Here is a 10,946-nt window from a genome sequence, read left to right as displayed (position 1 = left end):
ATTTAATGTACAGTATAATTTTTCAGTCGATTAGACTAATCTCCTCCTATTTCTTGGGGCATAAATAAATAAGACAAGACAGAGATGCCAGTCACCCATCATGTCTAAAAATGAGAAGGACAAGAGAACATAAAAGTCTTAATGACAACCCCATGATGCTGTTTGTATGCCAGAGAAGACCACAGGTCTAGGAGTTATGTCAGCAAACCTAAACATGAGATTAAATAGAATTTACGGACAACCATGCACTATGGCCAATGATACAAAAGATTTAGATTTTCTGCTATAAACACTCCTGGGGTCCCATCGTTAAACAACATATTAATATGTAAGGAGAAGCAAACCCTACCCACTGATAAGTACGCTGAATATAGGAAAACCTTCTAATAAATTCCTTAAAATACTGATATAATTTGATACAAAATCTTGTGGTGTTTTTTGTTTTTTTAAAGAACTATACAAAATATACTGCTAAGTCAACACAAAAATGGTTCCAACAGTCCCAAAATAAGCCTTGAATCCCCAGTTATAAATCCCATAGAAAGACTGGGAAGCTGAAAGAAAATAGCAGGCAAGTCAGGCGTCCATTTTTTTAGACAGGTTGTGCAGTACCAAAGGTTCTTAGTTCACTATCTATGAAAGCTCCTAAAAAAGAAAGAGCTCTCCAATTGGGAAGGGGGCTTATATCAAGTATAGCTTAGAATTCCACCCACTGAACAAATGTTCTCAAATTAAAAGGTTGGATTTTTCTAAATGTTTCTGCACACAAATACGCTACTGCAATTAGATGCTGATGTTTTTCCCTTTTTAATGTCTTTCCAAAAAAATATAATACCTGAAGAAGGATGTTAAACTTACTTTTAGTTGAGTTAGCTTTCATAAGAATAAAGTAAAATTACATTTTGGGTGCTGCGTCTGAACCAAATCTTTTTGATTATAGCAAATAGTTGGTAAAGGTTTTAAGTTCTGCTTATTCCTATGTGTTGATAATTATACACAGTGACATCTTTTATACATATTTTAAACAAAAAAACATACCCTGTGCAACATTGCACTTACAGCACAAGGTATCATATATACATGAAATATATTATTATTTTCTGGGGTATTAAAGTCTTTCATTGAAACTGAAACAAAGCATCTTCCAATTTAAACCCTCATTTATTTTTGTGGGGCCTTGGCTTCTTTTCTGGGAGGTAGCTGACAGTGGCGTACTCTGTATCATTGGGAGCAATCTCCATGGCTGATGGGGGTCTCTTTGGGAAGTCTAGGACACTGTAGACCAGTGACGGTTCGGGGGTTGTAACTGACACCTCTACTGTTTCCTGTAAATAATAAGAAAAAATATTTTTTAAAAATGTATGTGGACATCTGACTTATTAACTTTGACCTGCATGTGTCCTGAAAGTGTAAAAAAAAAAATCATACCTGCATGGTGGGATTTGAGGTTCTTCGTGATGCGTCTTGAGTTTGCGCTATAAAAAAAAAGGAAAATTAGAACATTTTACTTTTTAAGATTTTCTCCTGTCTGTTTAAATAATCAAAGGTATTTTCAAAAAAAAATTAAAAACATTTTCTCCTTATTAATGCTGAATTTTTCTTTTTAATATCTAAAAAAAATCTGTTAACACATTATTGTAAAGAAAGTACATTTTAACGGTGGCGGCTGGTCAATAGACAGCACCAGGGCACCACCCCACCTACCCAATGACCTTGATTAAAACATAATGTTTATTTTAATAAAATTCTAAACTTAAAATATTTCAAAATATATTGATATATAATTTTTTTTAGATGTGCAATATGAATATTTAATGTTTAACCACAAGAAAAGCGTCATTTCATTTTTCGGCGGATTGGTGACATATTTCCACCCTGTGGGGCAAAAATATTTTCCCATTGACGTTAAAAGTTGCAGATGTTCAGTAGGTCCTCTGCGACACAGAAGCATAGGAGAGGTCTGAGGTCTGAGACCTGGTTTAGCTACAAGGCTTGGCTAACTGCATGCAGCGAGGCTAAAGCTCTATCCTCTTTCCTTGATTGAATGCCTCCTTTTTTAAATGTCAGGATCTGACCTAGCATGTATAAAGACAAGTAGGACTGATTTAAAGCACTTTTTAGAAAAGGCAAAGCAGCATAATTGGTGAATGTACGAGCATATGTTGGTCCCTTCTCCCACTTAATCAACAGGGAAGACTTAGTGCTGTTTATAATATCAAATTGGTTTGGAGCCCCAACAAATACACAGCCAACCATGTTGACATCTAGTCATGATTTGAGCACTTGATTAAAAATACCATTAATTAAAAATATTGTTCTTTGGAAGACTTATTTATAGGGGAATTCGACAGGAAAAGAAGGAAGAGGAGGGAGAATTTATAGGAATTAATCTCAAATATACTAGGAAAACAAGATTTTAAAAAGTTGTTTTTTTTAGAGGGAAGGGGCGGTTATTAACATCAATCAATACACCAATAGTTAATTTTGATAAAGTCAAAAATATGCACCAACATTTTAAAGAGATTTAAAAGTTTTTTTTCATGATACACTGATTCTTAAATTGAAAGTTTTACCTGATGAGAGACCTGTAGAAAAAGACACATCATGCCCAAAACCAGCATGGTTCAAAGTCTTGTGGTCATTAATTAAAACATGATTTCGGAAAAACTAATTAAAGGAATATTACTAGTTATTCTCACCCGTTGAAAGGAAGATTAAAAAAGGAAAACAGAAAAGAATCAATAGAGCTTAAGGCTTGTTGTTTTCATTCTTTTAAACCATTCAACCTTAAGCTCCGTCTCTCGGTGGGATTCCTCCTGTTCAGCTCATAAAGTACATACGAATCTAATCTTTAGCTGGTTTTAAACCACATTTCTTTTTTTAATTTCTAAGAAGAACTAGTAAAAATTGTGGTGGCTAAAATAAATGTACTGACCCTCTTATAATTGGTAAAGTATGGTTTTGGTTTTGTTTCATGCATTTCTAGAATTTCTTTTTATCTCAGGAAAAGATTTGTTCTTTTTGAAACAATAAAATAGCTAAAATAATATTTACACTTCTAATTATTTGGTTCTTTTAAAGATAAAAAAAAAATATTTACTGTCAGGGCTGACTGTTGATCCATTTATAACGTTGGAAGAGTTTATTTCTTGTTTCCAACTTTATATTCTCAATTCAAGAAAAACGGTCAACTGAAATTATCTTGCTGCATGGACAAATATCTTGTTTTGGATACCCCTTCCCTTAAATGTAGTTTCTTATCTTGATTTTAGACACCCCTTTTTTGCTTTGCATGACCCTGAGTCGGAATTGGACCTGTGACAGCGGAACACAGAGTCAGCAAAAGCTCGCATTTGTTCGCACTTAGGAGAAATGATGATCATCAGTGGTTTCTGAGGTTAAGATATCTCAAAGCTGCAGTGCTCCTACTCAAAGTAGGCCAGAGGGGCTTACCTCTGAAATGAAAGCACATGCACAACACAGCCGTTGTTTTTTTCCACCCATATCTCTCTGTGATAGTACGTACAATTACATTTGCATGCAGTGAGACAGAATTCCTTTTCGAAATATATGAATCATCGCTTGCATTAAAAGGATGTGAAACTGCAATCTGGTTTGCATTTTTCTGCATCTAACCACACAATTGCATTTTTTTTTGTTTCCATCAAATAAACATTATCTTCCCATGTGATGGTTAAAAAAAAAAGACTCTTGTAAAAACATCCCTGTAATTTTCAGGTCTTTATGCAGATCAAGCTTATAGTATATTATCAAGAGATCTTCCAAACAGCCCAGGTCTGATTCCCAATAACATTAGAATAAAAGAAGGAAGATAAATGTTGGTTAATAAATTAGGCAAATGATATAAATCATGATATGTTAAAAATATACCTTTTGGTTTGGCAAAACAGATGACCATGAACAGCAGCAATGCAGCAAACAGAAGAAGAGGGGAAAGCGCTACTACTGTGACAACACGGGAGGAGAAGAAACTGGAACTTCCATCGGTTGTTGTTTTGGTGAAGGTGCACAGCACCGGAGGATCTGTGGGAGTTAAAAGAATACGAGAATATTTACTCATCTACAAAAAAAGAAAAGCGTTTCATTATCGAGCTATTTTTATCAGAAAACACCGAGTAGTGGTTTTACAGAAGATGATGTGGGTCCACGTGAAAACAATTGGCAATGACTCATGAAAGCCGAACCTTTTATTTTTTTAAATGTGTTCATGAGATAAGACTTTTAATATACCAAAAAAGTCATTATAGTTGCTGCTGTGATTGTTAAGGTTTTCCAAATGTTTTTTTTTATTTATTTACTTCTGGGAAATTATATAATAATGGAGGACAGTAACCCTGTTTACCCAAAGCATCAGACATCCTCCAGCTGTGTATATCACACAATCATTCTGCATATAGTCCGTATCTAATGGTCGTCAGACAAACATGGTGACCCCAACAATTATAATCATTCATATAAAGTGAGATTTGGAGTTTATCTACCTCCTTATTTTACTGTTATGCTCGTTTTGTTTGGAGGCAAGATAACATGGGTCTTCATCCAGTTTTGTCTGTCACTGTTCCAGCTGTTTTAAGCTTTAAAACAGTTTGTTATGAAATCAAATTAGTGAATTATCCATGTTTTTACAGACATGAGATGAATGTCAAATCTATTTGAATTAAATGACATGCTCGATTGTATTTCCGATTTTAAGAAAGTGGCCAAGAGTCACTACGGTAATATAGTGTATCTGTGTCACACTATATTTATTCCTAAGGAAACAAAACGTTATTGATTACTTATTCAAGTTCATAGCAGTAAAAGAAAAAAAAATAAATAAATAATATGTATATATATATATATATATATATATATATATATATATATATATATATATATATATATATATATATATATATATATATATATATATATATATAAGGTTAGGTGTTCTGATTAAAAGGCGTAGGGAGATTGTTTCTCACTACTTGATTCTTTTCTTCACTAAATAGATTTACTCAGAAAGGTTGGATTTTTTTAGTGTATAACTAAATTATGACCTATTTTTAATGAGGATTAACTGACATGTGAGAATAAGCCACATTTACCCATGTTTTAACCCAGACTCATACACAGTTCAGGAAGTAGCAACACTTTCTGAATTGTGGATTGTGGACAGAGGCTGGAGTCAGCATTTTGTTAAAGTAACATGGAGGAAATGATTGTGGAGGGGTCAGAGTGGAAGTTTCACATATTGCACTGCATACTGTTATATGAAATAGTTCTAACAGATCTTAACAAATCGGTCATTAAGCATAAATGTAGGAAGATTTAAGCAGGACCTTACCTGTTGTGCTACGGTCGTCCTCTTTAACAGTCAGATTCACTTTATTACTTAATGCTGGAAATGAATCTAAAAAAAGAGTGGCCCAGTATATACTTGCATCATCTAGACTCAGATTTTTGATGTGAAAACATATGGAGGAATTTACAGGATAAATCTCAAACTTCTCTTTATGTCTTGGATATTCAGAGATCTTTTTTTCACGTAGTCTATAGATACCAAATGTACTGTTTTTACTGATGGTAGTGTTAAATGAGAAGTGAAGTGAGATGTCTTGGCCGATGAAAGCAGTAACATCCGCATGGCTGGAGCCTGTGAAAAGACATAAGATTTACACGACATACTTAGAAAGTAAAGAAACAATCACAGCAAAGCAATTAAAACAGGGTTGGTGTAACTAGCTATATAAAGGTATGTATATAAATATGGAGGCAATTCTATTCTTTTATAATACTCAGAGAAATTACCACTTAGTAATATACTTCATGGTAAGTTATTGGCCATCAATTCATCGTGTGCATCTATTTTCTCTGGAGAAAAGTAAAGTTAAATAAAATAAAAGGAAATGTTGCACAATCCAAAACTCTAACATCTTATAGAAAACTCCAAATGAAACAAAGTTGAAGATTTTCTTTAGAATTATCTGTATCTATGTCTGTTTCCTATTTTACACCAAATATATATAAATATGGTATCATATTTAATATATAATACGGTATAATATAATATGGTATACTATTTTATCTTGGCAATCATCATTTTTTTTAATATGATTTTAAACTATAGGAATTAAAATGGTATGTCAAAGATCTGATGAAAATGTGGTTAAAGCATTTTATGAACCACACATTTATCGGACCTCATAAAAAAAAAGAAAATCAATTAAAATAATTAGTGGACTTCTCCTAAGTGGTTTTTGATTCCTGTTAGAGTTGACAACATGAATATCAACTATTTGCACATAAAACTCCTGAGTCTGGAAAGTAATAATTATCATCCCCAGTACAATTATCGAATAGATTTGAAGATATGTGACATTTATTAAACACAGACTGTCCCACTTTTAAATATATTCACAGAGTTATAAAAAAAAAAAACAGCAGCAGAAACCACATCCAAATTGTTATCACATCCCTTCAAATCTACAGTGAGAAGTAAAACTTTTGCACGAGACTATCTCCACGTAAACATGTCACTAAATGTCAATAAATATCTCATCCTCATAGAAAACATATAAAGGATCATGTTAATCTTAAGACATAAATCAAAACAATAGTCATGAATAAGATGTCTTACCATAGAGAACCATGTGAGCTGTGATGATAAAAACTAACCCTATAGGCTTAGGGAGCCTGTTTTCACCCATGATGAAAAACCTGTTCTGTTTGCAGGCCTGGCGTTGCGGCCTTTCCTGTTCTTGATCCTATTGATACTGTGATTCTTGTTGATGTTCTCAAAACGTAGCTTTTCTTGTCAAGCAGAACATTTTTCTCCCTGACAGGGAGGAAGCTGTAGGCAGGAACTTGCACAAACACCAACAGATATCTACCTACAGCATCAGAAGCGCCTCCTATGACGAAGACTTCAAAGAGGTTCATGGACATGTGGTGTAGACTGTGTGGAGAGGAGCTAAAGAGGATGTCTCGCTCATGATGCAGGCAAATTGAGGAAGAGTAACTACTTAGTTCAAATTTTAAATAAGAAACAATCAAAAATGTCTTACTAAAAAAAAAACTCATCTTGTGTGGTCATTTTTAAATTGGTGTTTATTTATGATTCTTATTTTTTTGACTTCACCAAAAAAGCTGCTAGTTGTTGAGGGATTTATCCCAATTTTGTCTTTGTTTAAAAAAAAAAAAAATCTAAGTTAAATCTGCCAGAAATCAGCCTATGTCCATTTAACTGCGTTTCTTTAAGATCTGATAAAACAGGACAAAAAAGTTATTCATGGTTTATTTCCTATGTGAGCCATGGTGTCACATGGCTCACATAGGAAATATGTTATCAGAGGTTTGACTGAAAAGACGAACTTCAAATCAACTTTTGTTTCCTTTCATTTCACTCCCTTGGAGCCAAACCAGTACTTGTCATAGATTTTTTTATTTTAACCTTTCAAACGTGTTTCAGTGTTCATTAATCTAAACATTGGCTCTCGTATCTCACTTTTAGTTCCTCCAAATTTCCAGAAAATATTTTTAATAACTTTGACATTTTGAATCACTTAGACTATTAAACAAGTGATCTACAACCATGATGACTATGAATATCAGAAAACGTAGAAAATAACCACTTATAGATCCGTCTTTAGGTAAGTTAATGTCATGATGAGTTTGAGTGATCATGCAGAAAACACACTCAGAGAGCTAGTTAAAGTTAAAGGTTTATTGGTGAGGGTTACAATGTATAGAGAGAGAGATAGCAGGTATTTCTAAGCAGGGAACCCAGCGGTCTGGTGAACTGGAAACTCTAAGGGGGGGATCACAGGATGAGTTCACGGTCCGTAGGTAAACTAAACAAGGGCGATGAATAGTTTTGAGTTGACTCACGTTTGGGGGTTCTTGGTGATCCTTGGGTCCTGTTTGTGGGGAATAAGGCCAGAGGTTACAGTACTCAATGGAGTAAACATCTGCTGAAAAAATGTACAGTGGTTGATGAACTGAAGGGTAATGCTGCCCTCAGGTTCAGGTTGGCCAGACCATACAGCATTTTTCTTGTGCTGGAGATTTCTATTTGCTCTGACCCTCCGGAATTTCTCTTTTGCTTGTCCCCTTTTCCCATGTTTCTAATTTAATGTTGCAGGTGCACAGGACTGAAACAGTTATAGAAACAGCAATCTTCAGGAAATTACTTTAAACAAATAACCTTTCAGACATACATAAATAAAAGGGTAAAAAGGGATCGGTTTAAAAGTTTTGCTCAGTTTAAACAAATAGGCTACTATGGACAAACACTTCTATGATCCACCGGTCAATGTTTAGATTCCAACAACACCACAGAATGATGGATGGGTCAATAATTTGCATCTGAGTTGGACTCTGCTTTAGAGGCTGGGTCTCCAGGTGCTGAAAATCATCCATGTTCCAACTGCAGGTTGTAAGGGATAGAACAGACAAAAAATTCTGAATAGGGGTTGGAACAAGTCGATCTATGCAGGATGGGTCTTGGTCTCTTTCAGAATCTTCTAATCTACTGAAATGTACAATGACAAATATGGCTGATCCTGGACAGGAAATGTCTGATCAGTGGCAGCTGTCTGAGCAATACCACCTGGTCTTTGCAGGAGTCACAGCATCATTGTCAACTCCACAGTCTCCCTAGTTAGCATTGTTGCTGACCATGTCCATACATTTATGAGCACATTAAACTCATCTACTAAATGCTTCAAAATCACAAAGCTCTAACTATTTCAAACTGTTTTTTTAATAGGATAGGGAGTTCATAGTAATCCAATGCCTTCTACACTCTGCAGGTTTCATTTTGGTGGATGGGAAGCAAACATTGCAGATGTGCAGATGGCATAATGTATTTGTAGTAACAGGGTGACCAGAATCTCTGAGGCAAAAGAGGAAAAGCAATCGCAAAGCGAGGTTTAACTAAAGCAACTGAGCAGAAATCAGTTCCTCTTTCACAATCAACCTGGAGGATTTCATTCAGTGTACAATTCTGCAAACTCTCGAAACATCATCAGAATCCCACAAGTCTTTACGTTATGATACAGGAAGGCCAATATCATGTTGACAATTCCCTTTTCTAGCATAAACTCTTAACTTCACTAGAGTATTCTAGGTGGAGTCCTTACACTTGGTCAACCTGACTTAATAAGTGCAAAATGTGCATGTTAACTTAGACACAACAGTGCAGTTGCTTTCCTCTTCATGCCGAAGCTGTGGGCCAAGTGCTCATTTAGTATTGCTAAAGCAGTTTATCTTTCTAAAATCGTGAAATCTTGATCCTGACTGAAAGAACACAGGGAGGCAAGGGTTCTCCCCTAGTGATGGAGTGAGGAGCTCGGCCATCTGGGAGAGGCTCAGTGTAGAGACACTTAACCTCCATAACGAGAGGAGCCAGCTGGGGTGGCTCAGACAGATGCCCTCTATATGCCTCCCTTGCGAGGTGTACCAGGGTCATTCCACCAGGAGGAGGCCCAGGGGACGACCCAGGACACGCTGGAAGGACTATTTCTATTTCTCTCGTCTGGCCTGGGAGCACCTCAGGCTTCTCTGAGCAGAGCTGGAGGACGTGTCAGGGGAGTCTGGGAGTCTCTGCTGAGATTGTTGCCCCCGCTACCCGTCCCCTGATAAAGCAGAAGATGATGAGTAGAAATACTTAATGTGGAAATAACAGACATAACAGCTACTCATTCTATGCTGAACTCCTCTTATTTGTATTCAAGAAGCCCAATGTGGTAATAGTAAGTTATACCATGTAAAAATGTGTAAAAATGAGGATCCTGTAATTCTTGTTGCAAAAAGGAGATACAAAACCATATATTATTGTTGTTTTAAACCCCAAAACATCTGGGTACCTTTAAGACATATGCCCTTTAAAAGTTATGAAACTCCAATATTGTTGCGTCTCAACAAAAGAAATGGTAACATTAAAATGTCAAAACATTAATCAGATTTGATAAACTATGTTTTTTTTTCTCCCCTTACTAAAAAGGCCCTTTCCCTCTCTGCAGAAAAAAAGCATTGACGTATATTTTTATTTCTCATTATTAATTTTATTTCTCTGGTTTAACTTAGGTGATTTTTTATCGTGTCTTTAAAATCTACAGTTAGTATTTAGGACTCAAAGGGGTTTGCCTAGTGTTCATTTCTGTTTCCACCACCAGAAGTGCTTCTAGGAGTAAATCTGATTAAAAAACCACACATGCAAAGGTTGATCTCAACGCACTTGGCCAAAAAGAGTATGCTCAAAGTAAAAAACGAGCGTTGATATCTTGAAAATTGATCTAGATCACACTTTGCTTTTGTGCTCATTTTCTGTCCTTGTGTAGATTTATTGTGTTGTTTTTACAGATTTGTGGTCATGTAGCAAAAGTTTCCTCAGCAAGTGATATGGCCAAAAATCTCTAAATGTCTCAAAGAAAAAAAAGCTACATACTGTAAATCACACATACTACATTTCACCACCACACAGGAAGTGGGGGTCTTTGAAGATAAAACACTTTCAGCTGCCTGAGGGGGAATTTGTCGGTTGGATGTCTAGTTTCACAATCACCGCACTGGAGGTCGTCTCATTGTGGAGGAGGAAGTAGAAACTGATTATTCAGCTGCAAATGACATTAAATTTTCATGCATTTAAGGGTTAATTTGTGCAGATTTCTTTCAGCTGGGTTTAAAATTGACAAGGGCTCCATGGTAAATTACATTGCAATCTTGTAGTCTGTTTAGCTAGTGATGTATACAGAGTTTTGCAAACGTAATGCCACGTGGTTCTCCATCAGTTCTGTTAGATTATTGTTTTGATTTGGACCTTTAGATCTTGCCATATCCTCTTATTTTTGCAAAGTGGGGTTTTTCACATAGATTCTGTTTGCCAGGTGTTTTCTAGTTTATTTCTTTTGTTTTTTTCTTAGTACTTTTGTTGGATTTGTCTT

The 10,946-nt window shown here is 35.4% G+C and overlaps 1 protein-coding gene across 1 annotated transcript; it reads right to left on the bottom strand.

The window, feature by feature from the left end:
* Positions 1-431: 431 nt before the first annotated feature.
* LOC119787745 lies at positions 432-6,931 on the bottom strand. The gene is made up of 5 exons (XM_038291778.1): positions 6,641-6,931; positions 5,348-5,656; positions 3,892-4,044; positions 1,429-1,475; positions 432-1,325 (listed from the first exon to the last, which is right to left on the bottom strand). The coding sequence occupies exons 1-5, from the start codon at positions 6,708-6,710 to the stop codon at positions 1,158-1,160; spliced, it is 747 nt and encodes a 248-aa protein (XP_038147706.1). The 5' UTR covers positions 6,711-6,931; the 3' UTR covers positions 432-1,157.
* Between the last annotated feature and the right edge of the window lie 4,015 nt (positions 6,932-10,946).

This window comes from Cyprinodon tularosa, unplaced genomic scaffold (assembly GCF_016077235.1).
Source record: "Cyprinodon tularosa strain WSP-4 unplaced genomic scaffold, ASM1607723v1 ctg30, whole genome shotgun sequence".
Classification (NCBI taxonomy): Eukaryota; Metazoa; Chordata; class Actinopteri; order Cyprinodontiformes; family Cyprinodontidae; genus Cyprinodon; species Cyprinodon tularosa.
The sequence above is the reverse complement of the archived record's forward strand: the minus strand, read 5'-3'. Positions and strand labels throughout refer to the sequence as shown.